General features: G+C 52.4%; 4 protein-coding genes across 4 annotated transcripts; 2 read left to right on the top strand and 2 right to left on the bottom strand.

Annotated features, from left to right (window-relative positions):
- Positions 1 to 602: 602 nt before the first annotated feature.
- SCP_1103630 (Probable ATP-citrate synthase subunit) lies at positions 603 to 4,807 on the bottom strand (the record flags this gene model as incomplete). The annotated part of the gene is made up of 10 exons (XM_027762798.1): positions 603 to 770; positions 826 to 924; positions 976 to 1,127; positions 1,180 to 1,370; positions 1,424 to 2,218; positions 2,274 to 3,228; positions 3,283 to 3,544; positions 3,610 to 4,140; positions 4,432 to 4,742; positions 4,795 to 4,807. The coding sequence occupies 10 exons, from the start codon at positions 4,805 to 4,807 to the stop codon at positions 603 to 605; spliced, it is 3,477 nt and encodes a 1,158-aa protein (XP_027618599.1).
- Positions 4,808 to 6,781: 1,974 nt separating this feature from the next.
- Positions 6,782 to 9,369, top strand: SCP_1103620 (hypothetical protein; the record flags this gene model as incomplete). Its single annotated transcript, XM_027762797.1, has 8 exons — positions 6,782 to 7,116; positions 7,178 to 7,790; positions 7,839 to 8,015; positions 8,066 to 8,107; positions 8,165 to 8,267; positions 8,321 to 8,887; positions 8,947 to 9,243; positions 9,296 to 9,369. 8 exons carry the CDS (start codon positions 6,782 to 6,784, stop codon positions 9,367 to 9,369), a joined length of 2,208 nt encoding a protein of 735 aa, XP_027618598.1.
- A 1,079-nt stretch (positions 9,370 to 10,448) lies between these two features.
- Positions 10,449 to 13,718, top strand: SCP_1103610 (hypothetical protein; the record flags this gene model as incomplete). The annotated part of the gene is made up of 8 exons (XM_027762796.1): positions 10,449 to 11,360; positions 11,415 to 11,638; positions 11,685 to 11,881; positions 11,930 to 12,115; positions 12,163 to 12,345; positions 12,404 to 12,549; positions 12,603 to 13,242; positions 13,297 to 13,718. 8 exons carry the CDS (start codon positions 10,449 to 10,451, stop codon positions 13,716 to 13,718), a joined length of 2,910 nt encoding a protein of 969 aa, XP_027618597.1.
- A 365-nt stretch (positions 13,719 to 14,083) lies between these two features.
- Positions 14,084 to 15,736, bottom strand: SCP_1103600 (hypothetical protein; the record flags this gene model as incomplete). The annotated part of the gene is made up of 4 exons (XM_027762795.1): positions 14,084 to 14,533; positions 14,586 to 14,765; positions 14,820 to 15,302; positions 15,356 to 15,736. The coding sequence occupies 4 exons, from the start codon at positions 15,734 to 15,736 to the stop codon at positions 14,084 to 14,086; spliced, it is 1,494 nt and encodes a 497-aa protein (XP_027618596.1).

Below are 15,736 nucleotides of genomic sequence, written 5' to 3'. Positions count from 1 at the left end.
GGCCACCACGCGAACGCCGCACAGCGTCGCCTTTCATCATGCCAACGCCCGAATTTGTTTGCTTCCGTGACAGCCAGCACCATATTGGCCGAGACCCGCGTATGCTCACCATGCGTGCATCGTATGCTGTCTTTGCGTCGTATGCGCCAAGCTTGTCTGGCTGTAGCGCTGCCGCGATGTGCCCCTCGTGGTCGGACCAAGTCTGCAGTGAGTCGTGGTCGAACGCAGATAGCACGCTTGTCTTCACAACCGCTTCTCCCAATGTTTTCGACTCGTCTCATTTCCGCCGTTGCCCCTGTCCCATGATAAGTTTCTCAATGAAGTTGTTATCCTGGCTGGGTGACATGACGTTCCTTGGCGGTCTAATTAGCCACAAGCGAGTGCACGTCCTAGTCGCCAAATGGGCAAACACCATGTCTGAATCATTGCCGCACAAGAACTGCATAATTAGTGGAGATAGCTCGGGAGACAACGACCTTTCATGAGAACAAGAATCTTCTATAGTCTATTATATCCTCCTAGCATAAAACGCAACGAACAATAGTATAACAGCACCCTCGCAAGGTCTATAAGTACACAGAGTTCCATCTGGGTTCAGGTCGTCAATGCATCTTGCCAAGCACGCGCGGCTGCGACAGATCCGCCATGTTGATGAAAATGTCATCGGCCGGGTGGCGATACAGCGGAGCACGGAGACGCTTCTGGTCAAGGTGGTGGCCAATGAAACCGATGCTACGACCGAGGACGAAAAGGCCGTTCAGAGTACCAATCTGTGAAACAAATAATGAGCTTGGCATATATTATCACACAAACTAACTTCCGCACCTTGATGTACTCATCCGCCTCCTCGGGAGTGAAGGCACCGCTGTCGCGCAGGAGATCGACAAAGCAGACAGCAATGCAACCGTCGACGTTCAGGATAAGCTGCGCAACCAGGATCAGCCAGCGGCCGAAGGAAAGCGGCTGGGCACTCACAGTGTCCTTCTTTGCCGTAGTGACCTTCTCCACAGCCAGAGCATAGTCGAGAAGACTGTGGCTGGGGAAATTCTTGCTCACGTACTCCTTCACGAGCTCGACACGCAGATCGGGGTTATTCACGCTCTTGATCTTGTGGCCAATACCGCTGACTGGAGCGAATGTCAATTATTATTCGCATCTTTGCGGTGAGTCGAAGCTTACTGAGCTTGTTCGCCTTACGGCTGTTGTCTACGAACTCACGCGGGGTGAGTCCAGTGTCGCGTGCGTTCGAGAACATTGACGCAGCCTCATCAAGTGCACCACCGAAACGGCTTCCGATGGTGAGTAGTCCGGAAGCCAACGAAGAAATCAGGTCCTTGCCGGCACGAGTAGCGACGATCGTGTTCATCGCACTGCACCGCAATCGGTTAGATTGAAAACCAAAGACCAAAGACATGTGACTTACCCAGAGACAGCCGGGCCATGGTCAGCAGTGAGCATGAGCACCATTTCGATGAACTTGGTAGCCCAAGGCGGTAGACGACGCTTGAACCATAGCAGACTGACGACCCCGCCGATACCGATATCTTCCTTGAAAACATCGGAGATGCGCATGCCAGCGTATAGCAACTCCTGCCCACGCTCGTCGGAGATCGTCGAGATGAACGCGGCGGGCTTGCGAATGAGGCCGAGCTCCTGCGCCCACTTGTAGTCCATGGGGATAACGGGGGGCTCACGCTCCGGCAGGGGCTTAATCGTGCCGCTCGAGACCAGACGCTCGTAGGTCTCCTTGAGCACCTGCGGAAGGTCTTCGAAGGTGACGGGGACGATGAAGCCCGCCGCGCGCATAGCAGAGTTTTTTGCGTCGGCGGTCTCCCTGTCCGAGTTGGCCATGGAGCCGGCGTGACCGAACTGCACCTCGGTTGTGAACATCTTTGCACATGTTCCTATGGCCCAGGCGACGATCGGCTTGCGGATAATGCCTTTTTTGACGGCGTCGATGACTCGGTACTCCTCGATCCCACCAACCTCCCCGAGGAGAACAAGCATCTTGCATTCAGGGTCCTGCTCATAGCGCAAGAGGTGGTCGATGAAGGTTGAGCCAGGGTAGCGGTCACCACCGATCGCAATGCCCTCATACGTACCGTTGGTGACCAGCGAGAGGATGTTGTTCAGCTCGTTGGACATACCTCCCGACTTGGAAACGTAGCCGACGGACCCGGGGCGGTAGAGCTTAGATGCGATGATATTGTCCATCATACTGAAGAAAGCCAGGGTTAGCACTACACGAGACTACGACAGCGAGCGCTACCCACCCTCCAGAGTTACCAATCCTGAAACATCCAGGCTTAATGCCACCCACAGTCGCGGGCCCAATAATTAGGACGCCCTTCGCCTTGGCCAAATGCAAGATCTCGCGCGCATGACGCTCGGGTACGCCTTCGGCAATGAGGGCTATGCTCTTGATTTGGGGGAACGTGAGGATATCTAGCGTGCTCGAGTACACGCTGCGGGAGCTCGCGAAGTTAACGACGACATCAACATCAGGATGCTTATGGACGGCCTCCTCGACACTGGTGTAGACGGGGAGCAGCGTCTCACGGGTACCCCAGTAGAATTTCTGGATGTGGTGACCACCGAAGGGGTATATCATCGCGGCGACGGACGGCGTCTCGCGTCCGCAGGAGTAGTCAAAGTCGAGCATTCCCTGGATGGCACGAGGCTGGAGGCCGTACACGAACGCACGCGTGTGAGCATCGAAAGGACGGTAGGAGGGGCGCTGATGCGAATGCTTCATGTCGGCAGTGTCAAAGTGAACAATTTGGTCATTCGGCTGCGATCGCTCACCACCTGGAAGAATGGTGCCGACTGTAGGGGTAACCTCAGCACCGAGAGGAGTAGCGGGTGTGGGCGGCGACGGTGGGGAGAGGGGAGTGGGCGCAACAGAGTGCAGAGCGTTCTTGGGCTTGCCCTTGACGCCTAGCGCGAGGGGAACAATCTCAGTGATGTGGGTATCAGGGCCGTAGACCTTGATGGGTACACCGAGCGACTCTCCTAGGAGACGCATCGCCTTGAGACCTTCTTGGTAGTTGGGACCACCGCGACGGACGTAGATCCTGACGTGGTGCGCGATGAGGGGAGCCTTGAACTCCTTCAGCGCGCGGATGATGCCCTTGAACGTCGCCGCGACGTTGGTGAAATTGGCAATACCGCCACCGATGATGAGTATCTTGCCCTCAGGATTAGGCTTGCCACGAGTCATCAAGTCGACTGAAACCGAAGTAGGTGAATATATGCTATGCAATACAGGCACAACAGACTCACTAATAGTCTTCGCATATTCGTATGTCTGACCCTCAGTGGGGGCACCCGAGTACTCGCCATAGTTGGCGAGCTCATGTGCGAAGCCGTGGGCGGCGATGGCATCGGAGTATACGACGGAGGCACCACCACCAGCCACCATGGTCCAGATACGCCCCTCGGCATTGAGCACGGTGAGCTTGAGAGACGCGCCAGTAGAACTGTCGAGCTTCTGGATGTAGGCTTCCTCCTTCGTTAAATCGCGACCGAAGGGTGCAGGCCAGACCTGACAAGACAACGACGATCAGCGGTACCGAACATCACCAGCAGACATGCAGCATATATGCGCACCATTGGGGGTCCTCGGTCGGCAGAGACGGCCTTGCCCCTCGAGGTAACGGCCTGCGAGCCAGACTCGTACACGGACAAGTCGCGGGCAATGGCCCACTTGGGACCACAGATGGACTCAGCAGTCTGATCGAGCTTGGCGGCCATATCGAGGTAGTGGATGGTTGGCTGTCCGCCGTCGACGGCATCGAGGCAAATGAGTGGGTTGATCTCGAGGTACGCGAAGTGAAGGTCAACGTAGACTGAGTAGAGACGAGTGAGGAAGTCAACGAGGGTCCCCTGCTTCTCTGCGGGAACGTGTTTGAGGAGTGTGTCCGTAATGGTCTTGCGGGAGGGGAAAGGTGCGCCGACGGGAAGGTTGAGAGTGAGAGCCTTGGCATCGACGTCGCCGATGTCAACACCGCCCTCGTGTGTGAAGAGGATGGCATCGCCTTCGCGAGCGGACGTGATGCAGACGTAATATTCGGTGTTGGAGGGGTGCGGAAGGAAGGGCTCGACGATGAAGGTGTTGAGCGTTCCTGTGACAGACTCTACCTGCGATGAGATTCAGTCGTGATCAGCATCAGATTGGGAGAACGACTATGGGTCACGTGGGTCGCAATAAACGCGTCTCTTAGCCGAAGCTCAGCGATCCTCACGCTGGACGCGAGTTGGACTCGCGTCGATGGACATGAGGTATATTGGGTCAAGATAGCGCGGGAAAAGGGGCGTCTCGTCAAAAGTTAGACGACGGGTCTACGTGGGAACAGCAGCGGGACTGGGGCGGCTGAGGATGCGGAGACGGGAGACGGGGAGGCATGGGGAGCGAGGGACAACTTGACTCACCTTCTGTGGCTTGCCGGCACGCTGCTGAACCCATTGTTTGGCTTCATCCCAAGACTTGTTGAGGGCGAGGAGACCGGCCTTTCCTCGACGCTTGATGAGCTGATCGGGCTTCGCGACGAGTTTTGAGGAGAAGACCCAACCTGGGAGCTGTGTGTCGGGAGTGATGGAGTTTGTCGCGGCATCCCAAGAGATTTGAGCTACTCTGGGAGCAGGGTAGACGAACTTGGTGGCGATCTGTGCAGATGGGTCGACTGGGGGTGCACGCTCGAGCCAGTAGGCGAGGAGGAGCTTCGCGTCGTATTCACGGATGGCTGGGCACGACGGTGAGCGAGGAAACGTACGACAAAGAGGAAGAAAGCAAACCTTTAGAAGACATGTTTTGAGGGGAAGGAGAGAGGAATATGGAGACTTTGGAGGCGTACGTACGGTATTTATGTGTCAATCTCGCTCGCGCCCAAAAGGGAAATGGGGACTTTGCATTGGTGACCCCCAATATTCGCACGCCTGTGCCCTTCTCTGCGACATATCAATCGTACGACCAATAAAATTCATCCTGCTCCCAGCTGCTGCCCTCGGCGACCGACAACATTAATCGTCATGTCCAAGGGCATCTATCAATGTGACTAGTACTGGAGACTGAAGTACTGATCCGCGGGGTCATGTCGCGACGTTTCGTTGACACCAGGGCATCACTGTTCCCTTTAGCTTGATGAGTTGTGCTGCCCGGCCTGCCACTTGACCCCGTCGTGCACAATATTGTCTGCTGCCTCATACACGCGTTATAAGATGCCTAAGTCCTCGTGCGCGTCTCGTCCTGTGCATTTGCTAGTGCTACACATCGCTACCCTTGAAGTGCGGTTCGATTCTGCGCGGGCCCCAGTGTCGACTCCCTCATCAGAGCGAAAGCGCGCACTGGCCCATCTGTATCATCTCACGACATAGCTTGCGCCGGCATGCTCTGCGCGCTATGAGCTGGTACACGTCGGCTTCCTGTGAACAGATGGCAGTTAGTATGGCGTTTCTCTACTTCCTGACATCCAGAGACGTGCCGGACTGTCTTGTCATGTAGTGATTAGTCTCCGGTGTGCATTAGCGAGTCTCCAGTTTGGCACATGCACAGGAAATGCATATGAGAGTAAATTGAGGTGCGCATCTATCTATCTTTTGACGCGGTCATTGTAATGACCATGATTGATTCCTCCCCCAGGCTTGAAGCTTGAGGTTCCAATGTGGCTATATGCGCTCATTAATGTTGTCACGTCCCTCTACGTTGAGCGCTGCAGTGTAACACTGAGTGGTCTCCTTGTGCTCGACCTTGAGTAAGCAGGCAGTACCCGGGTCCTGGTTCTCCGTCGGACTGCCTGCCGGGCATGCAGTCTTGAGCACGGAACCCACTCGGAGCTGGCATATTGACCCTAAAAATCTCATGCATTTGCGGCGACACCACGTTATTCCGTCCCGCCAGGATAATGCATGATGTCATCGTATTGGCTAGATGCGCAGGATCTAATCTCGATCAGCTCTCTGTCGTACTTCCGTTCACGAAATTCGTGACTGGCAATTTGGCTGAAATATCTCTTGCCTAGTGAGTGTCCCGCGGACCTCCGTGTTTTCAAATTCCATGCCAAGTCGTGTCCGATTAACCTGGCTCATGGATAATCGGACACGCAAGAGACCGGTATCTGCGATGCGCCCACATCACATATGGCGACCAAGTGTTTGCCGCTTTCCTCCTTCCCCTACCTAAGCTTGATTCTCACTTCTCCCTCTAATCACCATCTTCCGGGCGCTGATCATTGGTGATTATACCTGAATGTGGACCAACCAAATAAGCAGGATTAGCCTGATGAGTCCCGATCGGGTCTAGACCATAGCGCAGAACTTCACGCCGGGGTTTGCCCCTTGGTCGTCCAACGCAACATGCCCACCTGCCTGGGCAGGGGACTGCAACCGCTATAGCTAGTGCTTGCACTAGGACTTCGATTGGCAGAGTCCCTGTTGCGGTGGCGCGTGATGTCAGTTCAACATCTGGGCGTGATACAGTGTTCCCACTCGGCGTAACTCAGGTGAGCGCGCTCACTCTTGAATGGAACTTATTCGTCCGGCGCCGCCTCAGTAGATGATAGGATCAACTCTGACGACGAATATAAGGCACATGGCCGAACTCACGTCGACGGCCGCAGACCTCACGGTTTAAGAGTGGTCGATCGCAATCCAGGCGTGTCGCCGCTCGGCTTAACGGCCAGAGGAGCCTCGCCGGCGCACCACCACCTCCCCGCGAGCGCTCTGTGGGGACCGTCGTCATAACCTGTCCCTTGATTTCTCGGAAGCTTCTCACCACCTCCCCATCATGTCTGCGTCCTCGCCGTCCACTCGCCCTTGGGACGTCTACGCGGAGCAGCTGTCACCCTGCGGCTATGGTTACCCCCTCTGGAGCCCCGAACACGCGAAGCACGGCGGAGTGCACATTGGCGATGTTGGATACCTGCAAAACGGCCATTTCAGCCGCATGTTCAATGCCATGCGCGCGAAAGACGACGAGCTGAACAGGTATGGTGTGCCCGAAGGATACACACCATTTACTGCTGGTCCATACTTGAAGGAGACCTTCAAGGATGCCCTTCCTGCGGGCCCCCTATGCAGCGTGGGGGTGAAGTTTGAGAGCATTAGTACAGAGCATGAAAGGCGCGTTCTGTTTCCTGTTGTTTAATGTGAACGGTTTTCTCATGGTTCTCTTACTGGTTAGCAAAGGAGTTGCAGGTCCACTGAGCTTCCGATGCGAGAAAGAGCGAGGAGCAATTCTAGTTATGAAAGAACCAGCTACTCGCGAGGAATTCCATCCAAGTCGTAATATGATGACATATATGCGCCAAAACTACAAGAGCTGGATCGATTTTGCTGAGAAGCTGGGTCTGCAAGGCGTAGGGGTCGATGACATCATGTTCGTACGTGGGTGGGTGAAGACGGCGGACTGGGCAGTCGCAGTATTTGACGATCGTGACCATGCGAAACCTGGGCAGCTGACATTTCGGGGCCGATTCGGGGTGCCTGCCAATGTTGCCTTTATGTCCGATTCATCCAAGGGAGACGAGCTTCCCGTGGATTGTGACTCCGGGCCTCGTCGTTCGACGCACGCGAGAAGGGCTTCCAGTCTTTCGAGCATCGGGAGAGGTCTGCTCATGAAGTCCCCACTGGAGCGTGATCAATGCGTTTTCCTGCTGTACTACAGGTTGAAATTGCGGACGAAAATCCCTCGCAAGATGAAGGAAACTCCTGTGCCATCATCGGAGGACAGTCAGAGCTCTGAGACCGACTTATTGAAGCACAAACCGACACCTGCACTCGGAGTTCAGGATGAAGTGAGTGGGCGTGTCGTCGACCCTGCTCTAGCCCTAATTGTGTAAAAGCTAGATGGTTCACACTGGTCTGCATCTTCCATAACGGGCCTGCTGCCATTTGGCCGGCGATTGAAGTCGATACGACAAGATGAGAAGCGGAAAAGCCGTGAGGTTCACCACCACGTCCAGCGTGCTTCGTCTGGGAAAAAGATGGTTGGAATTGAACCTACTCATCACCGTTACACGGTGCGTCTACATGAGCTGTGCAATCCATGATTGACTATGATACCTTACAGCCATATGATCCTCTTACGTCTGTTCTTGATTATATACTCTCGGTATGTGGTGACTCATTAGCATGCCTCTCATATGTTTACTATATTCATGTTCCTTAGAAATCGGATGCGAAAGTTGCAATTGCCACAAACACTCCTGAGCTATCGTATCTAAGCCATGACCCCGTGTTTCCGAGGAATCTGCATGTCAGGGTCGATGAAGGTTCGTTCATTCGCTCGTTGACGTCTTCAGACGATTTGATGGCACGTCGATAGGACTTGCGAAGGTCGCATATACTTCGTCTTATTCGAGTCTCAACCTCAGGAGCGCCATCCACTATTGCCTGCATGCTCTTCCGTGCGAAGATCTCTTCGATGACTACGTCATCTGCGACAACCTCGCGGTCCTCTTAAGTGCCTCGTACCACGAACTACATGATATGGAGGACCTGGAAGGGGCCATCCAATGGTGCAAGTACTCGGTTGATCGTCGCCAACCGAACCACGAAACCCGTCGCATCGCGCTTCTGCGCAATCTCACCGTCTTATATCAAACTCGCTTCAAGAAGACACATCACGTTGAAGACCTTGAAGAAGCGATTGCTTATTGCAGAGAAGCACAGGGACATTGTCCGACGAACCATATCATGTACCTTTCCCTTGTAGGTGCACTGGCCGACCTACTCGATACTCGTGGCTCTCTTCTGCATCGCAAGGACAAACGCGAAGCTACGAAGTACCGAGAAGAGCGAGCTACGAAACACCTTCCGGAAAACTATCAGGAAGATCCTAGTTACACTGAGACGTTTGTCGAGTCGTGGTTCCTCTCCGGTTCCGCGCATAGTACGCGTTCATCTATCTATGCGAGGTGTCGGAGCATTTACTGAATTTGGATGCTTCAGAAGCCAATTCTGCACAAAGCATCAACATGAGGCAACTCGGAACGCTGCTATGCCTGCTAGGGGATTGGCCCAGTGAGACGCGACTGAAGGATATCGACGAGCGCCTTGACCACTCAATGTTCCGCAAATCCGAGTCGACCATCTCCAAAGATGTATTTTCGACATTGATTCACAACCTGCATCGCTGGTTTCATTTCGACGTTCAACGCATCGTCGCTGCAATTAGATGCCTCACGTTACCCATGGGTAGAGAAGGGAGATACCAGGACGATCCCGCTGCGCGTGTTCTTGATCACAGTGAGTGTCGTGTTGGCGTCTCTCAGTTCATGATTGTGATCAGGACATGAAGTGCTAGAGCGCGCTTGTCAAACCGGAGATACATCTCAAACAGGCACGGAAAGTGCGTCGTCGTCGAGTGGATGAGGAGAAACTTGGACAAGTTTGAACGGACACAACTACTGTATTGATTCGGATAGTTTCACCGCACAGTACTCACTTATATTCGGACTGACTTCGACATGCTGGCTGATACCAATGGACACTGCTCACATGTACAAGTAATGTTGTATACCTTCCACACGTTCCTGAGGCTAATTTGAGTGACCTGTAGATGACTGAAGAGGACAACCTCAGTTGTCGATTCCGCCAGAGCTGTAAGATGTCCATGAATTTACCAACAGCTGGTTACTGGCGTTCACGTGTCATTTTCGAGCAATATTCAGGTGCCCTGGAGTGCTAGGTGCGAGAACTACTATGCCCTGGGTGGTGCAAACTTGCCAATTTCCTCCTGGGTCATTGGTCAAGCGGTGTCACATTGCCCATTCAATTTTAGCCTCTTCAGATCCCCACAACTTGCGTATCTCGTTCTTGTGCACCGTGGCACTGAAATAGACAACTAGGGCAATATGGCATCCATACTTTCAAGCGCAGAATACCATGCAACGAGAGCGGTCTGATATGAGGCAAAGTGAGCCAACTCGTATTAGGGAGTGAGATAATCTGAATGGACGAGAAAGTTGGAGAAAAACGCACCGGGATAGCGAACTCTTTAGAGATGAATCGATGATATGTTGAGTGGAAGAGAGTTGGGTCTACACTCGCCGCACATAACACAGCACAACGCCAGAGATTTTGGACGTGGGAAAATGTCGGCGGTTCCCAGATTTTCCACGATTCTCCGTAGGTTATGACGATTGTGAAGCCTCCGAGTAATTCCTACATGCAGAATCTTAGAAAATATAGATTGTCTATCATCATGCTTTCCGATCGCGCGAGTGTCGAGACTTAGACAAAAAGTACTCGAGCTTGTCAATTAGCGCCCACTAGCACGGTCACGTTCTGAGTCGCGTCGCGCTTCACTGGCACCTGACTCCATCTCGCGCCGCCACCACCTGACTATATGCGCTTCAATCGCCTATATCTTTCTGTGAAAAGGGCTACACAAGTGTCTACCAAGTCTTCCCTGGGTGCTCGGATCTCGGTCTAAAGGAGAACACTCACTGATGTCTGCAGCTGTTCGCATACAATGTCGCTGTGCTCGCTGCAGTCTGGACCTGCTAGGATTCAAGTATCAGTCAAAGCAGGTCTGTGTGAAGCATCTAAAGCTCTACGGGCCATACACTTCAGTTCCGGAGAGCTCGCAAACCCCTAATTCAGCCCCATTGCAGCCTACAACACACCACAACATCGCTGAAACTGGATCCAGTAGTGAACCTCGGCAGGCAGAACATCGGATTCCAGAGGATGCGCATTTGCCTGAGCCTGTACTCACTCATGATGACGGGGCTGTTCATCCTGGCCCACATGGTACTGAAGATGACTTTGAGGGCTTTGACGACTTTCAGCCACAGGATGTGGAACCAGACTCTCAGCCATCTAGGAATTCTTCTCGCTCGCCTTCTCCATATGTTGATCCTCCACCTGCACCAGGGCTCGAACCCGATGACTATCACGAAGTGCTGCCACCAGACATCGCCATCCCAGGCTCAGAGCATGACAATGATGACGATGAACCCTCTGTCATTATTCCGGCCTTTAGTGAAGAGTCCTACATTCGGATGGCCTATCTTCATGCCGTCATGGGTAACACCTATCAAAATCTCACATGGAACGCCGCAACCGAGCAGCTGAACAACACATTGGACTGTCTGTCGGTCCAAGCAGGCCAGCTACCCCTCAGGCCTCAACCTGCACGCACTCTGGCAACTGCTAGACGGCGCCTTGGCATTGATCCTGATGCTTGGATTATTCAGTATGCGATTTGTCCGGTTTGCTGGAAGCACCATACTCCGAGGGAACTGAAAGAGCTTGAGTCACCTGCCTGTACAGTTCTTGGTTGCTCCGGTTCACTTTATCTTGAATCACTCGACTCAAAGGGCAAAACTCGGCGGCAGGCAATCAAAATCAGTCCACAGGTGTCTATTATCGAGTCGCTGTGACGCATGATGATGCATCCTGGGTTCGCCAAGTCATTGCATGACTTTCGCAATGATCAGCCTGGGCACAATCGCGATGAAGACTTCGTGATGGAGGACATCTATGACAGTGATATGCTCTTTAGGCTGACAACTGGGACAATCAGAGAAATTAACTCTGCCGGTACCGTTCGTGATCGTCCTCGAGAAGACGGTCAAGAACCAGTGAAGCTTACAAGCCATCGCTACGGACTAGCTCTTTCTATGAACCTCGACTGGTAAGTACCGTAACTACTGTTCCGATGTAGAATTAATCCCGCGTAGGTTTGGCTTACTCTCTGGCCGTCCTCACTCGACTGGCCCAATATACCTCGCCCTCAATAATCTTCCGCGCGACCAACGGTATTTTCAACTTAACGTAATTTGCCTTGCAGTACTTCCAGGTCCAGGCGAGCCTAATCAGCAACAGCTTAACCATGCACTTGAGCCCGGTATTAAGGAAATGATTGAACTACACAAAGGTGAGATCCAGTTATAAAAATGAGATAAATTTGCTAATAATCTCGTAGGCATTGAAATGAGTGTGCACGATGATGATGCAGCCACGGTGTATGCCGACTTCCTCTGTGATAACTGCGACACGCCCGCGGCACGCAAGGTCAGCGGCACAGCATCGCATAACCACGATTTTCATCCTTGCTTGTACTGCGGGATCAATATACTGGATATCAACAAGTCCAGTGGCTACGACAACAGTTTGCCCTTTGTATTAGTTGTGTTTCAAGCGCTGATGTACTTCTAGGTCGACCGGAGAAGGATGACTACAAATTGCTCAAGCATGCATTCTCTGCGAGAGGAGTGAGCATTCGCCGGGAAAGTGCCATATTGTGCAACCATGGCGTGCGCTGGAGCATCATGAATCTGCTCGCAGGCTGGCTACCATCCTCGCAGACTGTCTTGGACTTCATGCATGCAGTCTTCTTAGGTGCGTAACAATAGACTCATGCATTCTATGCTCAAAATACCGTGTTTATGGACTCTAGGAATTATCGCACATCTATATCTTGACCTTCTCTTCAAGGGTTACATGTTCTCCGGTATCGGAGGTGATGATTCCCCCAAACAGAAGTTTGAGGACACGGTGAACTCAGTGCGATGGCCGAGTCATGTCACTCGGCTTCCAAAGAACGTGCGTAACACTTATCTGATATTCACAAGCAAGTAAGCCACTCATTGTTGCAGCTTGGCGAGAATCAATCATTGAAGAAGGCTGACAAATGGCGCCGGCTTCTCACCATCATGCCAATCCTACTCTGGGTGTGCTGGAAAGATGAACATGACCGCATACCAAATGTCACCCCACCTATTCCTCCAAATGCGAAGACACGACCTACACATTCTCGTAATTGCAAGAGCATCTACTTCACGATTCTTCTTCTTTGCGCAGGCATCTGTATACTGGCCTCGTGCAAGATCTCTATGTCGCAGGCTCAAATTGGTCAAGACTTCCTGACACAGTACAACCGCAAGATGCAGGAGCTCGGTGTTGACCTTACAATCAACAACCATCTGTCGACTCACTTCGCAAAATTCATCAAATTATTTGGGCCTGTCTACGGTTGGTGGCTCTTTGCCTTTGAACGGTTTAATGGAATGTTTGAGCGAGTAAATACTAACGGTCATGACGGGGGACGCATGGAGCTAACTCTCATGCGGCACTGGATACAGTGCCATCTCATCTACGAGTATCTCCTGGCACTACCTCCCGAAGCTCATTCGAAAGAACGCGAGTACGTCGAGAGAGTAATCAAGTCAGAAGGGCGCAGTCAGCGAGGTGGAATGATGACGGAACTTGCCATCTATCGCAGTGAGGCTACAACAGGTAGGTGTTACTATATTCATAACTGACATACCACATGAATCTTTCTTCCTGTAGATCGCGTCAAACTCCCCCGTGTGCTTGGGAAGCCTATCAATCTTCGTAAATTCCTGGTGCCTGGGGCTGGAGGAATATACCGCCTTGCTCTCAAGTACTCCCAACTGCTATATCCCGAACTCCATCTCATCGACGATCTGTCGCTAGAGGATGAAGTTGCTTTCATTGCATCTCGAGTCGTGCGACCTCTCACATACATTCGGAAAGATGGGATACGCTACGGATCGACCTCTAACAAGCGCACAAAAGCTGATCGATACGTCTTCATCATAGATCCTAGTGGAGAGTCAGGTGAGCGTGTACCTGTGGAGATCGCAGCACTACTAGGCATCAAGGTTGCGGAGAAATCGCCGCATGTATGCGCTGTCATCCGCCGCATGGTCTCTGATGAGAATATTCCAACATTCCCATGGCAAACTTAGTATGCAGTCTACGCTCTCACACACAATCAGATATACCTCACGCTGATGTATAACTCCCACTCTAGCTCCAATTTGCTAGGAATTCACATCTCGTACGCCAATCGCCTCGGACCTTACGAAATTGTGCCTGCTACGGCCCTCGATGCTCCTCTCGCCTTGATCCCAGTCCGATCTGAACGTTTGGCACAAGAACTATGGGTCTCAGTTTCATTCGACCATGTACGTCTACCTACAGCGCCGCTGAACTATACTAACTATGGAACAAGACGGGAAATGAGCCTGAAGAGCTTCTCGACGACGAAGATGATTAGAACAGTATGCACATGCCAAGAACGCGGAACTTCGGGACAGTGGGCTGCAAGCTGCTACCCGAAGTACAAATCATCAGAATCATCATCCTTGGCAACTACCTCTTTCTCTTTCTCCTTCACGGTCTTGATCTTCTTTGCAATCTTCTTCTTTGACGATCCCTCACCCTTGTCGCCTGCACTCTCTGCCAAGCGTGCCTTCTTGTTCGAGGTGATCTCTGCCTTCACCTCTCGCATGCACTTCTGCTTCTCAGTGATATCCTGAGGGTCCTCTTCGTCCCCCCAAAGATGGCCATTGTTCACGATGCGGCTCTCCACATCATATTGCTTGTTATTCTCGAGGGCTAACCAAGCTTGGTCAATCATCCAGCGCCATGCCTTATTCTTGAGGTCTCTTGATACCTTCGGCGGCTCATCAATGGTCTCGGCAGCCTTCATATGAGGAATATATCTGTTTGATGGCTCCGGGTCTCGAGTTGCATCAACCGCCCGAAACAGGTTGATTAACTCGCATACAAGTCATTCTCTCCGTGCTTGCGGAAGAAAATAATATGCGCACCTCTTGGCTTCGGTAAGCAGGGGCCTTGGAGATATATTTCCCCGTGAATTCACCCTTCTCATCCACCTGGTCCTCGTCATCGGACATCAGGTTCACAGCGAATGCTGCATCGTACTTTGGATCGCGCCACTCAGATTCCTTGGGCAAGTTGGTACGCTTACGGATGCGCACTTGAAGCTTCTATAACATATGTAAGCCCATGCCTTCATTACTCAGAACTGCAGACAGACTTACCCCTTTCGCACGGCTGGTTGTATGTGTTGACTTCTTCGCTGTAACGGGCATGTCTTTCACAGCGCCATTTCCACCAGCCTCTGTGGAATCATTATCCTCGTACGCCATCACATTCATATCCCGCTGAACCGTTACTGAATGACCACGTGCACCGATCAGCTTTTCATCACGAAGAGCTTTTTGCAGTGCACGGAATTTCTTCTTCACGCTCTCCTCAGCATCAGATTTGAGAAGATCTCGAATGGGCTTGGCCGCGCCAGGTACGAGTTCCGCTCCTTGTTTGATGATCATCGTGACCAGTGTCCTAATGTTCTTGTAGTTTCCAGCGGTGTCCCAAGGCTGATCCCATCGAAAGTGCATCAAGTCGGTCTTGGTTGCAGGATCAACTGGCATAGGCTCTCCTTCCTTCGGCCAGAATGGAAGAGTGCACGGTTTAAGGTTCGGAACGTCCATGCGCATCTGGAAAACCTGCTGAACGAGCTCCTGAGACTTTCATGTGAGTACCTCTTTGCGAACATCACCAGGGGCTGACTCACTTGGTAGGATGCATCTCTCAACGCTGCGGCACTGGCTGCAATTCTCATCTTCTCCTTCTTGTCAAAACCTTCATCCGACTCATCCTCCCCTTCGCTCGAGGCCTCCTCGGTGGCCTCCAAGCGGTCCTGCAGCTCTGATGCCAAGTCTTGCAGTCCGCCAATGAGCCTGGCCTGTTTATCGAGCTGATTAATTGTGGTCTCGAGGTGCTTTTCGTACGTCTCTGCAACTGTCTTGAAGCTCTCTATCTCAATCCTCAACAGCTCTTTTTCACCCTCCAGAACTTCGATGCGCATCTGGTGATCAGACACCTGCGCCACAAGCATCGCCGTCTTCTGTTTCCTCACCACCATGCCATTCTCGGTGGTGTTCGCGTCCTCCAT

Source organism: Sparassis crispa, assembly GCF_003851025.1.
Source record: "Sparassis crispa DNA, contig_000011F, whole genome shotgun sequence".
Classification (NCBI taxonomy): Eukaryota; Fungi; Basidiomycota; class Agaricomycetes; order Polyporales; family Sparassidaceae; genus Sparassis; species Sparassis crispa.
This window is presented reverse-complemented; position numbering and strand designations above follow the sequence as displayed.